This window comes from Elephas maximus, chromosome X (genome assembly GCF_024166365.1).
Source record: "Elephas maximus indicus isolate mEleMax1 chromosome X, mEleMax1 primary haplotype, whole genome shotgun sequence".
Classification (NCBI taxonomy): domain Eukaryota; kingdom Metazoa; phylum Chordata; class Mammalia; order Proboscidea; family Elephantidae; genus Elephas; species Elephas maximus.
Window position 1 is genome coordinate 4,088,640 of NC_064846.1, and position 24,405 is coordinate 4,113,044.

Genomic DNA, 24,405 nt, shown 5'->3' on the forward strand with positions numbered 1-24,405 from the left:
TTTGTCCCTTTCTTCTTTTTTGATGTGTGCATCTGTTGCTATAAATTGACCTCTGAACGTTGCCTTTGCTGTGTTCCCAAAGGTTTTGGTATGATGTGTTGTCATTCTTGTTTGATTCTAGGAATTTTTTGATTCCCACTTTGATTTCTTCTATTACCCAGTGGTTTTTAAGCAAAGTGTTATTCAGTTTCCATGTATTTGATTTTTTTTCCTTGCCCTTCATGTTAATTAGTACTTTTATGGCATTGTGATCAGAGAAGATGCTTTATGTTATCTCAGTGGTTTACATTTTGTTGAGGGCTGCTTTGTGGCCTAAGATGTGGTCTATTCTGGAGAAAGTTCAATGTGTGTTGGAAAAGAATGTGTGTTTTGTTGCTGTTGGGTGGAGTGTTCTATATGTGTCTACGAGGTCAAGTTGGTTAGTTTTGGCTTTTAGGTCTCCTGTATCTTTGCTGAGTTTCAAGATGTTCTGTCCTTTACCAAGAGTGGTGTGTTGAAGTCTTCTACTATTATTGTGGAACTGTCAATTTCTCTTTTCAGTGGTGTTTGTTTGTTTTATTTATTTATTGTTCATTTTGATAAATAGGTTTGTTAACTTTCTTTGTGGTTACCTTGAAATTTACCCCTACTTTCTTAAGTTTAAACCTGTGTTTTGTTACTTGTTATTTCCTTGACTTCCTCTCTATCTGAAAGTTCTACACCTATACCATTTATTCCCTCTTTTATTGTTTTGATGCTGTTGTCGTTTACAGATTGAACTCTCTGGTTCACTGTTGTAAATCTTTTAGTTTTTTTTTATAGAGTTCATTACCTAGGTTTGTATCTGAGAGTTCATTACCTAGGTTTGTATCTGACCGATGCTGTCCTATGCCCTAGATTCAGGTTGTCGTCTGACGTTGTTGGTGCTCTAACCAAAGGACTCTGTTGAATAATTTTTGTATGTTTGGTTTTGTTTTTACATATTCCCTTAATTTCTACTTATCTGGAAATGTTCTAATTTCACCATTGTATATGAGTGAGAGTTTTGCAGGATATATTATTCTTGGTTGGCAATTTGTTTCTTCAAAGGTTTTATATATGTCATCCCACTATCTTCTTGCCTGCATGAATTCTGCCAAGCAATCAGAGCGTTAGGTCACTGTTTCCCCTTTGTGACTTTTCACTTTTCTCAAACTGCTGTCGGGATTCTTTCTTTGTCTTTGGTTTTATCAAGTGTGATAATGATATGTCTTGGTGACTTCCTTTTGGAGTCTATCCTATATCGGGTTCATTGAGCTTCTTGGATGGTCAGCTTGTCATCTTTCATGATAGTAGGGAAGTTTTTTTTGTCAGCAAATCTTCAATGATCCTCCCTGGTTTTCCATTCTCTGTCCCTGTTATGGAACCCCAATCACATGCAAACTTTTGCTTTTGATTGTATCCCACATTGTTCTCAGGATTTCTTTATTTTCCTTCATTCTTTTCTCTGATTTTTCCTCGAAGTATTATCCAAGGATTTGTCTTCAGTTTCTCTGATCTTGTCTTCCATTGTTTCAAATTTGTTTCTAAAACCTTCTATTGCACTGTCCATTTCTGAAATCTTGTGGCCTATCCTTTGGATTCCTAATTGCTGTTTTTGTATGATTTCTAATTGTGTGTTTATTTTGACATTTTGTTCCTGTACTATTTTCCTGAAGTTTTCCATTGCTTTGTCTGTGTTTTTCCTGATTTTGTCTGTATCCTGCATGATTTTGTCTGTTTTTTCCTTATTTTTGTCTGTGTTTTTCTTCATCTCTTGAAGATCCCTGAATATTAAGAGTTTTGAATTCCCTGTCAGGTTCCTTCACTCCATAGCTCTCCTCATTCTCTGTTCTCTGTCAATTTTTTATTCCATTTGGTGCTTGATGGAGTTTTTTATTCCTCCATTTGAGACTTAGGGTTCCAGGATTGACATTTGCATCTGTTTTACTTAATTCTTTGGGCCTTTGCTGTACAGGGATGGCATGGTGCTTCTCTCTATAGCACCATGTTGGCTCCACCTCTCCAACATTTTATTTATTGGTGAATATATGTGTAAACATAGACATTGTATTGTTCTTTATACCTATTGTATACAAATATTGTATAATATATACTACAGTAAAAAAAAGTTCTGTTCACTATCTGAGTAGGAGAGACAAATATTCATCGAATTTAGCTAGGTTTTACCCCATTGACTTGAACCATTCATTCAACATATTTATAAGTATTTATTATGTTCAAGCCTCTGGAATTTGTTCTGAGCTATACAGATAAGACACAGGCCATGCTCTTAATGACCTTGCAGTCTAGTGGTGAAAAAAGACGTGCACAGATCACTACACACACACAAACAAAACAATTGTCCTGTTGAGTTGATTCCAACTCATGGCAACCCCATGCGTGTCAGAGTAGAACTGTACTCCACAGGGTTTTCAATGGCTGTGATCTTTTGGAAGTAGATTGCCAGGACCTTCTAAAAGCTCTTAAATAGAGAGAGAGGTGTAAAATGATGGAATTACTGGATAAGGAACATCAAAAGTCACGTGGGAGCGTCAAGGAAATTTGCAAAAAGAGGTGACATCCTATCTCTTGGATCTGAAAAGAGCTGTGGGTAGCTATCAGACAGATACAGGACTAGGTTGAGGTACAGGAGGGCATTCCAGGCAGAGATAACCACATGCACAAAGGCTTGTATTCATGAATTGGCATCATATATCAGAAAATTCATTCTCTTATTAGAGCTTTCATTTGTTTATTCTTTCAAAGAATATTTCCTGAAGGGTTAATGAGACTGGGCCCTGGGAATAAATGGAGAGCCAAAAGAGATGTGGTTTCTGCCCTCACAGAACCTATATTCTAGTGGGGAAAGCAGATAAGCAAGCCTCGATGGTGAAGTAGAAGAAGAAATACAGAGCGCCATGGGAGCATCCAGCAGGACAACGAAGTGAATCTGTGGGGAATATCCATAATGAGTTCCACAGGAAATAACTTTTAAACCAAGATCTAAAATATTGAGTAGATGTAAATTAGATTAAAAAATAGGAAGGAAATATTCCAGAGAGAGGGTACAGTGTGTATGAAGGCCTAGAGAGCAGGGAGTGATGACATATAAAAGGAACAGAAATAAATTTAGTATGCCTGGACCACAGAGTGGAGGGAAATGATCTTGAGTGGGGAGGGGCACTAATAAGCTATGTTGGCATAAACGCATGGGGATGCACTAAAGAGTTTATGGCAGCAGAATGAGACATACCTGCATTTTAGATGGATCACTCTGGGAATAGTGTGGAAGATGGACTGGAGGAAGGCAAGGCTGAAGATGAAGTGCCCAGTTAGAAAGCTGCTATAATACTCTAATAATGATGCAAATAACAGCTGCTATATGTTGAACACCTACTAGGTGCCAGGCTTTTTCTGTAAAACATCTCTAATATTCTCAACAACTATTCAGTGTAAGAATTGTTATCCCTATTGGACAGATCCAGAAGATGGAGCTTAAAAAATAAAAATGACATACCCTAGAGTAAGCAATTATTAGATAAATATAGCTCTATCTGCATTCAAGCTACTGCTTTTTCCATCAAATAAGGCATTGAAGAAGGATATGGATATATGATCTGTTTAGGAGGTACCATTGATGGTACTTGGTGCCTAATTGGAAGTTGGGGGCGTCAGGATGTTGTACGGGTGGTTCATGTGAACAAACAAGAATAATGGCAGTACTAAAAGCCACTCCACGAGAGAAAGATGTGGCGGTCTGTTTCTGCAAAGATTATAGCCTTGGAAACGCTATGGGGCAGCTCTACTCTGTCCTATAGGGTTGCTATGTGTTGGAATGGACTCAACAGCAACGGGTAACGGGTGTAGGACAAAGTGCTAACATTCCCATTGGGTGAATAAGCTTCATGGAATATGACAGTGATAAGGAGGGGTAGTGGGAAATACAACCTAATAGCATACCTATGTGGAAGTATTTCTGCATGAAGGATGAGAGACGCTAGTCTGGAATACATTTACCCAGTACCTATAGGGAACCCTTGTCGGCTTTTTAAAAAGTGAGTGACAGGATCAGATCGTTTGTATTAGTTAACACAAGTTGCTGAACCCAAAAACGTCCAACATTTCAAACATGAGAGAAGTTTATTTTTTGCTCCTCAAAGTTGAGAGCAGGTGTTCCTTATTGGCGGATGGCTTATTTCCAAGTGGTGTTTCAGGGACTCAAACTTCTGTTATCTGGTGCCTCTGCCATATTGAACACATGGTTTCCAAGACCACTGTGCTTGTCTGTATCAAGTGAGGAGAATGAGCATGGAGGATCACGTGTGGTCTTGAGGGGGCACACTCATTTGTACTGACATTCCCTTGGCTAGAATGAAGTCATGTGTGGACACACCTAACTGCAAGGAAGGCTGGGAAGAGAAATGTTGCCATGTGCCCAAGAAAAAGAAAACGGGTTTGGTGAGCAACTGGCGAGTCTCTGCCAATTCCAGTTTCATGAATAAAATCTCTGGTTGTAGTCTGGAGGATCAATTGAAGGCAAGGATACCAGTTAGTGGAACATTTCATAGTCTTGGTAAGAATGACGAGGGCCCAAAGAAAGTCAGTGGAAAGTAGGAGTGGAGACGAAAGGACATGAGAGGTTTTCAACAGAGCTTAGATATAGGATAGTGAGGAAAAGGGAGGATTGAGAATATCCATGACATATCCCTTCCTGGATACTGAAGGATTGTGTTGTTATTAATGCAAATAGGCAGTATAGGAGAAGCAGTAGATAATCTGGAGAGGGGAGGCAGTGGATTGAGAATTTATGCTTATTGAGGATTTATTACATGCCAAGTGCTGTGCTAGGTGCTTCGCATGTACCTACCTCATTGAATCCTCACAGCAACGATCATGTATGTGTGTATTTATGGAGGCACTGTACTGTATTGTGATGAGCAAGGTAGGTTGTACAGAGAGACTGCTTCTGGTCTTTCCTCTGTAAAATGGAGTGAGTCATAACAATACCTGCCTCATATGGTTGTCGTGGGAAGTAAATGTGATAAGCATATGATTCAGTTGACATATGTCCTGGCACATGACAAACTCTGTGGAGACTTTTTGTTAATATCCTTACTTTTATAGTTCACATCACTGTTAAGTGGCAGAGCTGGTATAGAGACCCAAATCACTCCTTTGTTAAAGCAAATATTTTTTCCACTACATCACGCCACTTCATCTAAGAAGGGAATGTAGGGAATATCAATTTTAAACATAGTGAGTCTGAGGTGAACATGACCAACTGTAGTTGAAAACTCAGGTCTGGAACTCAGGAGAATTTTGACACAGTGAGATTTTCTAAAATTGAATTCAGCATACAAAGTATCTTCTGTGGGTTAAGCTATGCAGTCATAGTGTCTTACATTTTTTAAAGAAGTAGCTGAAAATTAAAGAAAATAGCACTAGTTTCTCCATGTTGAATCATCAGAAGGAAAGCAGTGTTCTGAACCAGTTAAGGAGGGGAGCTGTCATCTTCAGACCACCGTGCCTCCCTTCATGCTTTGATTGTAGGATCAGGTCAGTTTTGCTTAGGGACTTGGAATGTTCGAAAAAGAAATTATTTGAAAGATAAATTCTGCGTGATGCCTCCCCAAAAAACCAAAACCCAGTGCTGTCGAGTTGATTCCGACTCCTAGCGACCCTATAGGACAGAGCAGAGCTGCCCCATAGAGTTTCCAAGGAGCGCCTGGTGGATTCGAACTGCCGACCCTTTGGTTAGCAGCCATAGCACTTAACCACTATGCCACCAGGGTTTTGCATGATGCCCAGACACCCTAAAAATGTTACCAGTAAGGGTCCTCTGTTCCTGCTTAAAAATGCAAAGAGCTTGCACTTGAGTTTTCATTATAGCTAGTGCCTCTGAAATGGCCAGGAACCAGGGAATGCATTTGGGCCCGATTGTTAGATGTATAGGACTTAATGTAGTTAGACCAACCAAGCACTGATAGCTTTGCTTCACATAGTCCTTCTTTGTAATGGCTTTTGCTCTAGGAGATTCCACCTGTAGTTGCTTGTTCATTAAGCTAGCAACTGACTCATGAACCCACACTTAGTGAACCTCACTCTAATGAACAGAAGTAAGAGCATAGAAGAGATGGAGTGGCTCCTTTGGGCTCTGAGAAAGCTTACAGTGAGGTGAGAAGCAAGGAATAGTACAAATTCTTAGTCAATCACAAGGTACTCTGATACACTCTGTGTAGAGATGTGAGTCTCTGCCCTCCAAGAGCTCACATGCTGGTAGGAAAGATAGGACGCATCATTCACTGTACTAGATGGCATAATATAAGGCTTTGAAGTAGTAAGGATATTGCATTTATTCTTGAAGGCAAGAAGCTGGTCTCCAGGCAGATGGACTTTGTGAAAAAACTCTGCCATCATTCTAACACAAGGGATTTACAGATCACCAGAAGAGCCCTTTTGTTCCAAAGAACCCATCTATTTTAAATAGAGTGAAGACCTATGTTGTAATGGAAGGAACATTAGAATAGGAATGAGCTCCAGATGTGAGTCCCAACTCTGGCTTGGATCAGAAAGTATAACCAGGGGTGAAACATTTTCCTCTTGGAGCCTCAGTTTCTTTTTCTTTTTCTGTGAAATGAGACTGAAAATATCTGCTCTGCTTACTTCACAGAGCTCTTTGTTAGACCAAGAAGCATTTATCCACGATCTACTGTGTGCTAGCCATTGTACTAAGGATGAGGTCATATGACGAACAACACAGAGACCCTTCTCTCAAGTTTTTCACAGTCTTGTGGGAAGTTGTTCTTAGTTACTGTCAAGCCGACTCTGACTCATGACAGCCTTCTGTATAATAGAACGAAATACTGTCCGATCTTGTACCATGTTCACAAACATTGGTATGTTTGAATTCATTGCTGCAGCTACTGTGTAGTGCCTCTAACCTAGGGGGTTTATCTTCTAGCACTATATTGGACAATAGTCTGTTGTGATCCATGGGATTTTCATTGACTAATATTTGGAAGTAGATCACCAGGCCTTTCTTCCCAGTCTGTCTTAGTCTGGAAGCTCCACTGAAATCCATCCACTATGGTTGACCCTGCTGCTCTTGAAATACCAGTGACATAGCTTCCAGCATCACAACATGCGAGCCACCACAGGAAGGCAAAGTGACAGATGGGTGGTGGCTGTGGGGAAGACAGGCACATAAACATACTGGTAATCCTGTGTGGTAAGTACTAAGGTGTTTGTCCAAAGCACTCTGGGATTTCTGTGAGCTGGAGGAATTCAGTATGCCTGGAGAGGACAGAAAAAGTGTCATGGAAGAGGTAATATTTGAATAAAGACTTGAAGGAAATTTGTTGCTCACATAAAGAGAAAAGGGCATTCTAGGCAGAAAAAAAAAAAACCAACAACAATGTGTACAAAGATACAGAAGCGTGACAGCTTTGTCTGGTAAAATCACAAGTATTTGCAGATGGCTGAAGTTTGGGGGGAAATATGAGTGACAGAAAATGAGGCTGGAGCTACATGTCTGAGGTAATTGTTAAAACGCAGATGTACTCCCTATGAAGGCTGAATGCAGCAGTAAAATGGTGGCCTTGCAATTCAAAAGCTCAGGGGCTTCAACTGTACTGAAGCCTCTTGTCTACAGCTCGAAGAGTTAATGTGAAGGCCACAGAAGATAGGATTCTTGTGACCAATGTGCTCCTTGGTTTGGGTGTTTGCTGGTGGTATTTTAAGTGACGCATATTGTACTGATAATAGCTATGGATGATTTTCTATCCTTTTTCCATCATAAACCCCAGACACTGCCTTTTATTCCATGACTATAGAATTAGCCTGCCTTGCTCCTCAACCACCCCAGAAGCAGTGTTGTCTGCACTTTGGTTTCCAGAAAAAAACATTCCTCAAAGTGCAGAGCAGATTGTTCCACTTCCAAAAGACCTAGGTGACATATTGCTTACAATGGAGCTCCTATTGAAGCCCTGAGACACTTGTCCCCAACAAAGATTAAGCTGCTGCATCCTACATTACTCATGGAACAACTAGTGCACAGATTCAATAAACTTTAGATCCTTAACCTTTAGGACTTTAATATTACAGAAACCTTTTTTTTCTCTAGAGTTTTCTCCTATTTTATGCCCACATTTTTAAAAAAGCAATTGGTATTCTATATGCAAGAATCTAGGAGAAGTTGTTTTCATTTTTTTTTTCCCCCTGTGGGGTAGTTGTTAAGAGCTAGATGATTCATTTTCATTCATATTCATTTTACAGTTTTTAATACTCTTTAATTGAGGTATGACGTGCACATTTAAAGGGTACAGATGGTACATGCATAGCTCCATGGCATTCTGAGCCAGCGATGTGTGCTAGAGTGTGCAGTAGTAGGAAGGTAAAGAAATGGGGAAGTGGCTTAGTAAGGTGAGAGAGATTGTCGAGATATGAGGACCAGAGCCTCAGTTTCCAGGAGGATCACTTTTCCTGAGGCTATCTGGCAATAGCTTCTGAGCTGGAAAAATTTTCTCTTTGGATGAGTGTGTTGGGTGGATTGCCATCTAAAAGCAAATGACTCATATATTGTATTCAATCTAGTTCAAGAGATGAGACATATGTGCTTGAAAAAATCCCTAAAAATGCAAAACACTGTATAATAAGTGTGAAGAAAATACAGTGATATAATAAAATGGAAAACAATTGTGAAATAGCATATTAAAATAATCTCTGATATATGGGCTCATTTTGAAAATGTACTTAGGTATTGCCAATGAGAATGAGATAAGGGCACCAAATAGCTGAGTCACTAATAATGTTTCAATTTCAAAAGAGTAGAAAAGAAACTACTGTATTTGCCTAGCAGCTTTAAGTCAATAGCAGTGATTCTTAACTCAGTGGAGACAGCATAGCATAATTGCTGGGGTAAACTTTTTCAAACTACCATATTAACTCTATTGTTTACCCCCTTAACTCATACCCCTTCCCACCTTGAGACTCTGATATATGTACCTTCTGCCTGAGGTGAAAGCAATGTTACTCTTGGGTAGTACATGCCATAGGAAACAGACAAAATGTTGAGAATCACTGGTGTGTTGGGAGTCAGTGGACAAGACGTTAACCCAGTTATTGTACCCAGGATCTCAGTCCTCCGACGTCTTGTCTTCCGTATCTACCATCACTCCTCCATAATACCAGCCTCATGACTTTCGTTAGAATCTGGAAGACGGAAGCTAACAAGGCCACGGCACAGAGAACTGAAGCAACTTGCAGACATCTACTGTGAGGTGGAGCTGACTTTCAAATCTGGCAGTCTTGCTTTGGAATCCACACTCTTCATGGCTATGCTATAATGCCACTCTGGCTTTTTTTCAAATTTTATAACAGCTTTTCAAAGGTTTTTTTTACACACCATAAAATCGAGCTGTTTTAAGTGTACAATTCAATGATTTTTAGTACATTTACAGAGTTGTGCAACCATCACCACAATCCAGTTTTAGAATATTTCCATCACCTCCCTCCCAAATTCTCTTGAGCCCATTTCTGTCAATCCCCCTCCCTCCCCCGCAGCCCCTGGCAACCACTAATCTGCTCTCTGTCTTTACAGATTTGCCTATTCTGGGTATTTCATATAAATGGAATCATACAGTATGTGGTCCTTCATGACTGGTTTCTTTGACTCAGCACAATGTTTTCAAGGTTCATCTATGTTGTAGCATGTATCAGGACTTCATTTCTCTTTGCTACCAAAAACTATTCCATTGTATGGATAGACCACATTCATCTGTCGATGGACACTTGGGTTATTTCCACCTTCTGCCTATTGGGAATAATGCATATATAAGCAGATCTTTATGTGGATTTGTCTCTATGGATATGTTTCATTTCTATTGGGTAGTGGAACTGCAGGATCCAGGGTCACATGGTAAGTGTATGTCTAACTTTTTAAGAAAATGCCAAAATGTTTCCCAAAGTGGGCTGTAGCGTTACACATTTCCAGCAGTGATGCATGAAGTTCTATTTTCTCTGACTCCTTGGCAATGCTTGATATTGTCAATTTTTCTGATTTTAGCCAGCCTAATTTTTTTTTTTTTTTTAGTGGGCACATGGGTCCTGGTGGCACAGTGGTTAAGAGCTTGGCTGCTAACCAAAAAGTAGGCAGTTCGAATCCACTAGCCTTTCCTTGGGAACCCTGTGGGGCAGTTCTACTCTGTCCTATAGGGTCGCTATGAGTTGGAATTCACTCGACGACAATGGGTTAGGTTAATGGGTTAGTGGGCACATAGTAGGAGCCCATTGTGGTTTTGATTTGTATTTCTCTAATGACTAATGATATTGGGCATCTTTTTATGTCCTTGTTAGTCATTGTAATATCTTCCTTGATGAAATATACTTGAAAATTTTGCTCATTTGTAAATTGGTTTTCTTCTCAGTATTGAGTTGTAGGAGCTATTTATATATATTCTTGATACAAATTCTTTATCAGATATATGATTCACAAATATATTCTCCCATTTTGTGACTTGTCTTTTCCTTTTTATAATGATGTCTTTTGAAGGGCAAAAGTTTTGAATTTTGATGAAGCCCTGTTTATCATATTTTTTCTTGTACGGATCATGCTTTTGCTGTCATATCTAATAAATCTTTGCCTAACCAAAGATCACAAAATTTTTCTCCTGTTCTCTTTTAGAAATTTTAGCTCTTAAATTTATGTATATTTATGTATATGATTCATTTTGAGTTAATTTTTGCTTTTGATGTGAGATAAGGGTTTATGTTTTTGCATGTGGAGATTGAATTCTCCCAGCACCATTTTTTTGAAAAGGCTGTCCTTTCTCCACTGAATTGCCTTGGCACCTTTGTCAACAATCCTTTGCCATACATATGAAAGTTTACTCCAGGACTTTGTATTTTTTTTCCCCCCACTGATCTACATGTCTTTCCTTAGGCAAAAACCACACTACCTTAATTAATGTAGCTTTATAATATGTTTTAAGTACTTGAGTGACACAAGTGGTTTGCACTTGACTCCAAGCTTAAAGGTTGGAGGTTCAAACCCACCCAGTGGCACCATGGAAGGAAGGCCTGGTGATCTGCTTCTGTAAAGATTATAGCCAAGAACACCCTATGGAGCACAATTCTACTCTATAACACATGAATTTGTCATGAGTTGGAATGGACTTGATAGCAATGGATTTTGTTTTGTTTTTTAAACTATGTTTTGAAATCGGTAAGAGAAGGTACTCACTCTATTCTTTTATTTAAAAAAAGAAGTTTGTTTTTTTTAGTAGGTGTGAAGTGGTATCTAGTTATTTTAACTTGAAATTCTAGAATGACGTGATGTTGAGCATCTTTTCATATGCTTACTTGCCATCTCATCTGTATGTCTTCTTTGGTGACTTGCCTGTTCAGATCTGTTGTCCATCTTGTAATTCAGTTGTTTGTTTTCTTATTTTTGAGTTTTAAGAGTTCTTCATGTATTTTAGATACATGTTTTACAAATATTTTCTCCCAGTGTGTGGCTTGTGTTTTCCTTCTCTTAATGGTGTCTTTCATAGAGCAGATTTTTTTAGTCTTAAAAACGTCCAACTTATTATTTTCTTTCTTGGATCGTGCTTTTAGTGTTGTATCTAAAAAGTCATCGCGAAACCCAAAGTCGACTGGATTTTCTCCTATGTTATCATCTAGACTTTGGTATACTTTTGCATCTTACATTTGGTTCTATAATTTATTTGGAGTTAACTTTCATGAAAGATGTAAGCTCTGTGTCTAAATTAATTTTTTTTCTATGCAGATGCCCATTTACTCCAGCATCATTGCTCTTGCTCCTTTGTCAAAGACCAGTTGACTGTATTTGTGTGCGTCTATTTCTGGGTCCTCTATTCTGTTCCACTGATCTCTTTGTCTAACCCTTCATCAGACACTGTCTTGATTACTGTAGCTTTATAATAAGTCTTGAAGTCAGGTAGTGTCAGTCCTCTGACTTTGCTTTTCTTCACTATTATATTGGCCATTCTGGGTTTTTGCCTTTTCATATGAACCTTGGAATCAGTTTGTCAATGTCTGCCTTATTTTTAAAATCAGATTTATAGAGATTATGATTTACATACCAAACAACTGACCCTTTTAAAGTGTACAATTATAATTTTTATATATTCATACAGTTTTGCAGCCATCACTATGATCATTTTTAGAACATTTTAATTTCCCAAAAAGAAGTTCCATATCCATTAGCAGTTACTCCCCATTGTTTTCCTTCTCTCACTTGATAAAATCTCCAGTACGGTGGTAAGTAAAAGGGAGCAGACATCCTACTCTTGATCCTGGTCTTAAACCCAAACCCATTGCCATCCAGTCAATTCCAACTCCTAGCGCCCCTATAGGACAGAGTAGAACTGTCCCTTAGGGTTTCCAAGGCAGTAAATCTTTGCCGAAGCAGACGGCTACACCCTTCTCTTGCATAGCAGCTGGTGGGTTGGAACCACTGGCCTTTTTGTCTTTCACTATTAAGTATTGATGTAGATGTGGGTTATTCATAGATGTCTTATCAACTGAGAAAGTTCCCATCTATCTCTACTTTTTTGAGTATTTTGAAGCATGATGTGTGTTGGCTTTCTCCTCCCTGCTTTTGTTCTTGCTCTCCTTCAATTTATTCTCCACATAAAAAAAATACCTGCCAGAATAATCCTACAGTTTTAGTCAGATCAAGTCACCCCTTTCCTGAAAACCTTGCAGTACCTCCACACTTCACTCAGAGTAAAAGCCAAAATATCCTAGAAGGCCTTACACCATCCAGTCCATGTTCTATAGTTTCCTCTTTGAATTCATCTTCTATTAATCGTCCCCCTTGATTCCTCCACTACCACCACAGTGGCCTAGTCACTATTCCTTGAACATAGTGGACACAATTCTACTTCAGGGCCTTTACATTTGTTACTCTCTCTACTTTGAATGGTCTTTACCCAGCTATCCGCAAGTCTCAGTCTGTCATCTCTTTCAGGTCTTTGTTCAGATGTTACCTGCTCAGTGAGGTCTTCCCTGAATACCCTACTGAAACCTGCAATCCCTTCCTAATACTCTCTACCCACATGTTAATTTTTCTTCCTGGGACATACCACCTTTTAATATACTATATAATTTACGTATTTATCTTGTTTATTTTTTTTTTGTCTTCTCTTCCTTGAACGTAAGCTGTAAGAAGGCAATGATCTTCTTGTGTTCACTGCTATACTTACATTGCTTAGAATAATACCTGGCACATAGTAAAGTGATCAATAAATATTTTCTGACTACATCAATGAGTCAGGAAACTTGGATAGTCAGCTCTGTATAAGAGATTCTGGGTGATTTGGGGCAGGTTTCTTCCCTTCTGTTTTCTCATATGTAAAATATATGGGAGGATAAAACTAGATGTTCTCTGTAAGGCTCTTCCTGCTCTAAAATTCTAGGAAAGAGACTACATGCCTGTTTATGGATTGAGATATTATGCTTTTGAGGAATCATATTGTTATTTTGACAAAAGCCCAACAATACCTAAACTCTGTCTTGCCAAACCTACACCTCCTCTCTGCAAGGTTCCCATGAAAATGAATGCCTTTAGAAAAGAAAAGGCATTCATTCATCCATCCATTAATTCAGTAGATATTTATTAAATGTGTGCAGTGTACTAGGTGCTGCCCTAGGCTCTTGGACACATCAAAGAGTAAAGGAGACAAAAATTCCTAACCTTATAGATGGGAGAGAAAGAAAATAGATGATAAAAAAACAACAGCAAAAATTATATGATATGTTAGGTGCTATGGCAAAAGAAAGAGCATGGTAAGGTTTACTGCACAGAGGGTGGGTAGTAGCCTGGTAGAGGTAGGCCTCGTATAAGAAGGTGGTAATTAAGCAAAGACTTAAAATAAGTGTAGGAACTAGTCATCTAGGTATTTGGAGGAAGAATATTGGAAGAGAGGTGTGTATTAGCAGGAGCCCAGGCTGACAACAGAAACCAAGTGTGTTTTCTTGGGCAAATCTTTGCCCATCTCTTATTTTTAGTTTCCCCCTCTAAACAGTAAGAGGTTGGAAGTAGATGGCAAGTATCTTTGAAACTCTAAGTGATTCCTTGGATATTTACAAAATTTCCCATGTGTCTTGGACAAAGATTCAATTATCAAGCCCAGTCTGTAATATCCTACCAATCTACCTTTTATTCTTAAGTCATAAAAGGGGTTTCATGGCTCAAAGAACCAGGCACAAGAGAAATGTATTTCATTGAGAAACCTGCTCTTTGTGTCGGATACTGAAAGAATTCCATGAATGTTTAATAAAGAAAATTGTGTTCATTTTTTCTACTTATATTTCTAAGATACTGCCTCTTATGAGTAATACCAAGGGGAAATTACTTTATGTCTGCCCAGCAGTCCTGGGGATGTGGAGAATAAGACCATAGCAAATAGATTATCAAGACAAGATGTAAAAAGTAGTGATTTCTGATTAGGTGCAGAACGGACTTATAATAACATTCCTATCTTCTTTCCCATCCACTTCTTACCCATCCCTCCTAGGCACAGAGCACAGAGTAGAGAGCAGATGTTTGTGGGGGCAGGGCACTTCACAAGCCAAACTATGCTGTGCTCATTTCCTTGGTTCTTCTATACACCCTCTCTGACCTCCTGTGCCTTAATGTTCTTCCTTCTTGCCCTCCCTCTAACCCTGCACCTAGCTACCAGCTACAAGACACCTTCAAGGCTTCTCTGCAGCAGTAAGCACCCTGACTGTACTCAGGCTAATATCCTCAACTCCTGCCCTGTGTTAATAGTTAACTGCATATATGAGTGCTCTCTGTCTCCTCCTTTAACAGTAGTCAGCTGTGAAGGCAGGGATTCTGGCTTTGCATCTTTGATTCTTCCTCCTTCTCTTCCTATCTTTCTTGCTCAAAGATTTTTTATTCTGTTGCCATCAAGTCAATTTCAACTCATGGCAACCCCATGTGTTACAGAGCAGAACTTAGCTCCATAGGACTTTCTTAGCTGTAATGTTTATGGAAGTGGATCTCCAGGCCTTTCTTCTATGGTGCCAGTGGCTAGGTTCGAGCTACCAACTTTTAGGTTAGCAGTCAAGTACAAACCAATTGTGCCACCAAGGGACCTTATTGTTCAAAGATAACCATAGATAATTAGGGTATATCTCATGTGACTGAAAGATTCCTAAAGGATCTGAGGAGACGTTTGCCCTCAGATGAATAGAAGATAGTTGAATGAAGAAAGAACACTGGATGTGCGGTTCAACTTTCCTGATTATGTGACCTTGAGCAAGTCACTTTAACCCCATGAGTTCTTGTCTCTGAAATCAGAATAATAATGCCTGAAATATGTCTCTCATGGGATCACTATGGGGAGCAAATGGGACCAAAACAATCTTTAGTTCCAGACTGTCAGTGACTCTGCCTCCCAAATGTTAGGAGCAGGCCTGAATACGATTATCAATGTGAATGTGCTTTAGAAGTTTGGCATGCTGTGGGCATCTCATGGGTTATTAACAATGACTATCATAATGATAGTAATTACACGATGAACCTCCTGTGCCATCCTAGACACATGGAAGTCTGTAATTTCCCAGTAAACATTTCCCTGGTGTATTCATTTCCTAGGGCTACCATAACAAAGTACCACAAATTGGGTGGCTTATCAGAACAGAAATTTACTGTCTCACAGTTCTGTAGAAGTAAAAACTCAGAGTGTCGGCCTTGTTGATTCTTTCTGAGGCTTTGAGAACCTGTTACATCCCTCTTTCTTAGCTTTTGGAAGCTCCAAGTATCTCTGGCGGACCCATCCTACTCCAGGCTGACCTCATGTTAACTGATAACACCTTCAAAGACCCTATTTCCAAACAAGGTCACATTGACTGGTATCTGGGGTTAGGACTTCAACATACCTTTTGTTGTTGTTGTTGTTGTTAGGTGCCATCGAGTCGGTTCCGACTCATAGCGACCCTGTGCACAACAGAACGAAACACTGCCTGGTCTTGCGCCATCCTTACAATTGTTGTTATGCTTGAGCTCATTGTTGCAGCCACTGTGTCAATACACCTTGTTGAGGGTCTTCCTCTTTTCCACTGACCCTGTACTCTGCCAAGCATGATGGCCTTCTCCAGGGACTGATCCCTCCTGACAACATGTCCAAAGTATGTAAGGCACAGTCTCGCCATCCTTAGCTCTAAGGAGCATTCTGACTGCACTTCTTCCAAGACAGATTTGTTCGTTCTTTTGGCAGTCCACAGTATATTCAATATTCTTCGCCAACACCACAATTCAAAGGCATCAACTCTTCTTCGGTCTTCCTTATTCATTGTCCAGCTTTCACATGCATATGATGTGATTGAAAATACCATGGCTTGGGTCAGGCACACCTTAGTCTTCAGGGTGACATCTTTGCTCTTCAACACTTTAAAGAGGTCCTTTGCAGCAGATTTACCCAGTGCAATGGGTCTTTTGATTTCTTGACTGCTGCTTCCATGGCTGTTGATTCTGGATCCAAGTAAAATGAAATCCTTGACAACTTCAATCTTTTCTCCATTTATCATGATGTTGCTCGTTGGTCCAGTTGTGAGAATTTTTGTTTTCTTTATGTTGAGGTGTAATCCATATTGAAGGCTGTAGTCTTTGATTTTCATTAGTAAGTGCTTCAAGTCCTGTTCACTTTCAGCTAGCAAGGTCATGTCATCTGCATAATGCAAGTTATACTTTTTAGGGGGGACACAGTTCCATCCATATCAGTGATATCTCACTCTCATCAACACAAGAGAAGCAGCACTAGGAAACAATGGCCGAGGAAGGATAGCCTCTTGCTAGGATAGTGCTTCCTGAAAAAGGGTTGAGGAGAAAGAGAAATGGAGACTATAATCATACGATTCCTTCCAGGCAATTCATGTATTTATTGCCTCAACAAGACACTTCTCCAACAGGATTCCTTAGTAATTGCCTAGAAAGTGAGACATATTGATGCTTTATTAGGCAGGGCTTCTGGTTCCAAGGAGTACCTGGGCCCTGAAAAGTTATTAGCAAGAGTGCCTGTCTAGGTGAAAAAGCTACTGGATGAATGAGTGACACTGTGATTGATGACCGGCTTCTCAATTTGTTAGCGCTCCAAAAGGATGGCATGGATTGGGTCCAATATAACCAGGAGATATAAAGGCCAGCTAGAAATAGCTCATCAGAGCCAGGTTCCAAAGAACTCTGAGTTTCTGCTGTGTGGGTCCCATTTCTACACAGGAGGCTACTATCTATGGCCAAGGGAATTTGATGTTAAAAATTTGAAAGAAATCAATGTACTTAGTGAGCCAATAGAAGAGATAAAATGGAACATTAAAAAATAGTCAATGCACAAAAGCAAAGAAGTTTCCGGGATAAAATGAATGCTTCAAAGGTCAGCGGAGCAAGGGCGGGGGTTTGGGGACCATGGTTTAAGGGGACTTCTAAGTCAATTGGCAAAATAATTCTATTATGAAAACATTCTGCATCCCACTTTGAAATGTGGCATCTGGGGTCTTAAATGCTAACAAGCGGCCATCTAAGATGCATCAATTGGTCTCAACCCACCTGGAGCAAAGGAGAATGAAGAACACCAAGGTCATACGATAACTAAGAGCCCAAGAGACAGCAAGGGCCACATGAACCAGAGACCTACATCATCCTGAGACCAGAAGAACTAGTTGGTGCCCGGCCACAATCGATGACTGCCCTGACAGGGAGCACAACAGAGAACCCCTGAGGGAGCAGGAGATCAGTGGGATGCAGACCCCAAATTCTCACAAAAAGACCGTACTTAATGGTCTGACTGAGACTAGAGGAATCCCGGCGGTCATGGTCCCCAAACCTTCTGTTGGCCCAGGACAGGAACCATTCCCGAAGACAACTCATCAGACATGAAAGGGACTGGACAGTGGGTAGGAGAGAGATGCTGATGAAGAGTGAGCTATTTATATCAGGTGGACACTTGAGACTGTGTTGGCATCTCCTGTCTGGAGGGGGGATGGGAGGATAGAGAGAGTTGGAAGCTGGCAAAATTGTGGCGAAAGGAGAGACTGGAAGGGCTGACTCATTAGGGGGAGAGCAAGTGGGAGTACAGAGTAAGGTGTATATAAACTTATATGTGACAGTCTGACTTGATTTGTAAACGCTCAGTTGAAGCTCAATAAAAGTTAATAAAAAGAAAAATAGTCAATGCAAAACAAAGCAGGAAATAAGGGAAACAGGAACAAAGAACAGGTGCAATGAATGGAAACCAAATAGCAAGGTGATAGACTTAAATTCAGCTATATCGATAGTTACATTAAATGTAAATGGATTAACAGACCAATCAAAAGGCAAATGTTGTCAGATTGAATAAAAACAGAAGACTCAACTATGTGATGTCTGTGAGAAATGTATTTAAAAATGTAAAGACACGGATAGGTAATGTACTGTTTCAAAAGATAGAAGACAGAGCACTTTCCATCTCATGAGGTCAGTATTATCCTGATACCAAAATCAAGCAAAGATATTAAATGAAAAGAAAATCATAGACCTATAGCCCTCATCAATATACATGCTAAGATCCTTTTTAGCAAAATATTAGGATTTTGAGTCTAGCAATACATAAAAAAGAATAATTCATTTACCAACTGTTATTTACGTCAGGAATATAGGTTGGATTAACATTTTAAAAATCAATGTAATTCAGCATGTAATAGAATAAAAGAGGGAAAAAAACCATAGAATCAGCTCAACGGATGTAGAAAAATACACATTAAGAAATTGCAATGCTCACTTATGATATGAACTCTTAGCAAAAAGGAATAGAAGGGAACTTGCTCAACATGTTAAAGGGCATGTATAACAGGATGAAACACTGCCCGGTCCTGCGCCATCCTCACAATCATTACTATGTTGGAGCCCCTTGTTGCAGCCACAGTGTCAATCCATCTCATTGAGGGTCTTCCTCTTTTTTGCTGACCCTCTACTTTACCAAGCATGATGTCCTTCTTCAAGGGCTGGTCCCTTCTGATGACATGTCCAAAGTATGTTAGACGCAGTCTCACCATCCTTTCTCCTAAGGAGCATTCTGGTTGTATTTCTTCCAAGACAGATTTGTTCGTTCTTCTGGCAGTTCATGGTATATTCAATATTCTTCGCCAACACCATAATTTGGAGGTGTCAACTCTTCTTTGATTTTCCTTATTCTATATAAAAATTAGTAATGAACAATTGGAAAAGAAAATTTAAAAAGAAATGCTGTTTACAATAGTATCAAAAACACAAAGTACTGAGATATTAATGTAACAAAATACTTGTAAGACATTTCATGGAAAGCTACAATAAGTATATGGAAGGATGTTTAACATCATTCGTTGTCATGGAAATACCAATTAAAAATCATACCGAGTTACTACTGCACACCTACTAGAATGGCTAAAACTTAAAAAGACTGGCAAAAGCAAGTGATGGCAAGGATGTGGAATAACTAGAATGCCCGTATTCTCCTGCCGGTAATGCAATGGAGACAGTTTTAGCAGGTTCTTATAAAAACTAAACATGCACTTAGCATAGTAAGTTCCACTCCTAGGGGTCTTCACAAGAGAAATGAAACCATATGCATCCATACAAAAACTTGTGCAGAAATGTTTGTATCAACTTTATTTATAATAGTCAAAAATTGGAAACAACCCAAATGTCCGTTAACAGGTGAATGGATTAATAAATTTTGGCATCTGCATAAAATGGAATGCTACTTAGTAATAAAATAAAGACGGGCTACTGATATAAGCAACTAAATGGATGAATCTCCTAAGTCTTATGCTCAACATACTCTATGACATCATTTATATGAAATTCTGTGAAAGGCAAAGTTAGTCTATAGGGACAGAAAGCAGACCAGTAGTTGCTTATGGCCAGGGCTTGGGGCTGGAGGACTGACTCCATAGGGCAAGAGGGGACTGTTTTGGGGTGATAGAAATGCTGTATATTTTGATCTGGTGATGGTTACATGGGTGTGTACATTTGTTGAAAACTCATCGAACCATAAGATTAAAAAGAGTGAATTCTATTATTTGTAAATTGTACCTTAACCCATTTTATTTTTTTTTAAATGTAAACTATATGCATTTTGGCTTCAGATTGATGTGATGTTTACCTAAGGCTCCATTGGCCAGTCTTGCCTATATAGAGATGTAGTAAGGCTTCAGGAGGATACCAGGTCTGAGGATCATTCTTCCAACAACCTTACAGGAGAAGCCCCCACTAACTACCCACCCGATCCAGGCACCTCAGTATTTTTTATTTCCATGGCTTCAGTTTTCTAGGTAGATTGGAGAAACAGCAGTGGTCACTCAAGTCTTAAAATTCAAGCCTTTGCCACAACTGAGAAGCCTCTTCTTACCCTTCCATAGTCAGGGAGGTAACAGAATATACAAGCATTGCTAGCCTCTGACCTAACTGCTTTGGGCCAGCACTTCACCTAGAAATGCTTTGCTCAGGAGCACCCTTTCCTGTACCATGAAGTGGGAAATGCTCTGGCCTAGAAGTCAAGACAGCTCATCTCTCAGCTTTGTCATCAAATAGATTCATGATCCTAGAAAAGCTCCTTCTCCATTCTGGGCTTTTGTGAGGAGATTGTCGTAGCCCCTGTAAGAAACTTTCTATCTGACAGACCAGGAATTTTTAGGTTTTTAAGTAATATTCAAAACCCTGCAAAATGTCCCTTTCCAGCCTCATGTTCTACTTCTTTCCATATGTTCCTCCCATTCAAGATGGTGTTTAACTGCATTTATTCATATATTCATTCATTCAACAGGCATTTTTAAATTCCTGCTACGTGCCCAACACTGTGCTAGATGATGGGGATACAACAGTGAATAAAAAGAATGAGTAGCATCCAGAAGATCTCACAATCTGGAAAGGGTGGGATGGGAATTCAAATCTAGGTCTTCCTGATTCCAAAGTACATACTCTGGCCACTCTACCACACTTCCACTGCATGACTGCAATTTCCATGTTAGTGACCAAAGGGGAAGTGAGGCTTATTCTTTGTCAGGCGCAAGGCTGTGAGCTCTCATTGTACCCTGTACTTCTTCACAGTGCATGTGTGTTTGCATACATATGTTTATTAGTCTCCCTCCATTAGAAAGAAAAGGCACTAGGGCCCTGGACCAAGCCTGTCAGATGCACTAGAGTAAGTGAGCACAAGGCCTGGCACATTATAAAGACTTTAAAAACAATTTCTGAGAGGCAGGGAAGTGGAAGGGAGGCCAGAAGGACACCAGACCACCTTGTGGGATGGGAGGAATGCTACTCCCAGGGCCTCCCACCTGTGTGGACATGGTCAATCGTACCCCATCCAGATTCCCACTGAGGAATCCATGCAAGTCTCTCCTACATGTTGGGAGGGCATGAGCTCTTCAGACTTGCCCTCAGAGGTCTCCGATGTCCTCCATTACTTTGATATTTTCCACTGTGTATGTGTGTGTTCTCTAAGATCTGCTGTGAGCAGCAGAGCCGTCTTTTGTGTCATTATTATCAGGGTAAAGATATTATTTCTATACACCTCTCCTCTCCAGCGCAATCTTTAAATTGGTTAATTTACAGGATATTCCGCTGAGAAGAATCAGGATTATCTACCCAATTTCAGAGATAACCATACTGTGATCAGGACTGAATAAGTCAGTGCCCTGGTGTTTCTAGGCTCTTGAGAGCTGGTTAAGGCTGCACAGTTAGGATAGAGAAGTTATACTTGTTTGTCTAAAGGTGGCAGGGTGGGACTCAGAGCTGATCAAAAAATCTGCATATTGAGTGTTGCTTGAAGAGGTACTTAGTCCATTTAATCCATTCTTTGTGATCTTAGAGACTCAAATCTCAGTGAATTTAAACAAAATCTACTGTAATTCTTAGGCGTGTGCCAGTGCTAGTGAATAGGAACTGAGCCTGGTGTTTAATACCATTAGCTTTAGGTTAATTTAATTTTCTCTTTTCCTATCTTTTAGGTTAACAATTCATGCTGAGTGCCCCATGCATTTGGAAGATTTTCCCATGGATGTGCATGCCTGTCCACTGAAGTTTGGAAGCTGTACGTATTTTCTCACATTTTGCTTGCCCAGTCTTCTTCCAAAAGAAATATCATGCTTCCTATTTTTCCCCTCAAAAAAAAAAAATTCATTGCCATCAAGTTGATTCCGACTCATAGCAACCCTATAGGACAGAGTAGAACTGCCCCATACAGTTTCCACGGAGCGCCTGGTGGATTCGAACTTCTGGCCTCTTGCTTAGCAGCCGTAGCACTTAACCACTACGCCACCAGGGTTTCCTTCCTAAGGACATGATCCCTCAAAAAGAATGTGTTTTTATTTTTTTAAATCTCCATTCTACCTGCCTCCTCACACGCCTCTGTCCAGTTCTCAGCAGTGAATGGTAGACTGGAAGAGACTCTGGAGTGTTTCTCATTTTGGAGAGTATTGTCTCGGCCAGTAGCTGTAAATCTTACCGAAAAAAAAAAAGAGTAGAATTAGAAAAATAAAAATTGACTAGAATTTGAGTGAGCTTCTGAGTCTGAGAATAATGGAGGCAGTTTCATATAAGGAGTATACCAAGGTTTGTGTTAGTTATGTCTACATTAGATTTAGCTCTGTATTTTGAGGTAGGCAGTGTATTTCAGTAGACCCAAATAATTACATGTGATTTTTTTTTCAATCATTAATTTGTCAAATATTTCCAGATTGCCCCTTGTGTGCCAGGCCCTCTTCTAGGAGCTTGGAAAGCATCCATAGGTAAAACAAAGACCTTGCCTTTGTGGAGTTTATATTATAGTGGGGAGGGTGATGGCAAAAGAGAAAATCAACTATGAATAAAAAAGTAAAGTATAAAGTATGTTGTGAGGTGAGAAGCACCATGGGAAAAAATAAAAGTACTGTGGAATAAGGGGGATCAGTCACGCCTAGAGGGGATAGGTGTTGTCATTGCAATTTAAAGTGGGGGGTGATCACAATAGGCTTCTTTTGAAAGGTAACATTTGAGCAGAAATTTTAAAAAGGTAAAGGAAAGTATAATGCAGATATCTGAGGAAATAGTACTCCGAGAAGAAGAAACAGCCAGGTAAAAGACCCTGGAAAGTGTTTTTATATACATATATAATTTTTTTTGGGGGGGGAGCCCTGGTGGTGTAGTGGTTAAGAGCTATGGCTGCTAATCAAATTGGCAGTTCAAATCCACCAGGCAGGCGCTCCTTGGAAACTGTATGGGGCAGTTCTATTCTGTCCTGTAGGGTCGCTGTGAGTCAGAATCAACTTGACGGCAATGGGTTTATATGTATTTATATTTGGAGTTCAGTATTCTCTCCACCACCTCATGCTATAAATCTAAAGTCTTGTCCTGATTTGCCGTTAACTAGTGACTGTAACTTGTTCTTTCGCTTTGGATAATTAAAAGCCCTAATAAATGCAATTATTTCATTTAGCTATAAAACTGTACAGTGTCTGTTTCCATTTTGTTCCAAATATATACCAACCTTAAGGCTGTAGTTGCCGGGTCCATCAGAATCCTTGGATTGTCTTGGATTGTGTAGCTTCCTAAGGCAACCTTAAGAAATGACCACAAAGGAGGTGGCTTTAAAGAAGGCAAATTGATTATCTCACAGTTCTGGAGGTTAGAAGTCCAAATTAGGGTATCAGTTGTGGTGACTTCTTCCTAGGGCTCTGAGAGAGAAACTGGTCCATGCTTCTGTCCTAGTTTTTGGGGACCCCCGGCAATCCTTGGCATTCCTTGGCTTGCATCTGCCTCCTTAGTCACATGGCCATCCTTCTTCCACCTCCCTTTGACTCTTCTCCTCTTTTGTAAAATACTACTCATGGGGTTAGATAGAATTAAGACCCACCCTAATAGCCACTCCTTGGAAACCCTATGGGACAGTTCTATTCCATCCTGTAGGGTAGCTATGAGTCAGAATCGACTCAACAGCAACAGGTTTGGTTTTTTGGGGGTTTCTACTCCAGTAGGAGCCCTGGTGGTGCAGTGGTTAAGAGCTATGGCTGTTAACCAAAAGGTTGGCAGTTCAAATCCATCAGCTGCTCTTTGGAAACTCTATGGGACAGTTCTACCCCGTCCTATAGGGTTGCTATGAGTGGAAATAGACTCTATGGCAATGTTGTTTGTTTGTTTGTTTTTCATTTTCTCCTCCAGTGTGACCTCGTGTTAACTGATAGTATCTTCAAAGACCCTATTTCCAAATAAGGTCATGTCCACATGACCAGGGGTTAGGACTTCAACATATCTTTTTGAGGGACACAGTACAATTCATAATGTATTTTTACTAATTATATCCAAACGAAACTGATTATCTTTTCTCTAAAGCCTTCTTCTGCATCTCCTGACTTGGTTTAGATCCTGCATTTTGATGGCTACTTACC

General features: G+C 39.8%; 1 protein-coding gene across 2 annotated transcripts in view; it reads left to right on the plus strand.

Annotated features, from left to right (window-relative positions):
- The window catches only part of GABRA3 (gamma-aminobutyric acid type A receptor subunit alpha3), a 173,721-nt gene that overhangs the window by 110,539 nt on the left and 38,777 nt on the right, over window positions 1–24,405 (plus strand). For both annotated transcript variants that reach the window (XM_049872781.1, XM_049872782.1), the window contains exon 5: window positions 21,991–22,073. In XM_049872781.1, coding sequence (XP_049728738.1) covers window positions 21,991–22,073 — 83 coding nt within the window. The remainder of the gene's footprint in view (window positions 1–21,990; window positions 22,074–24,405) is intronic.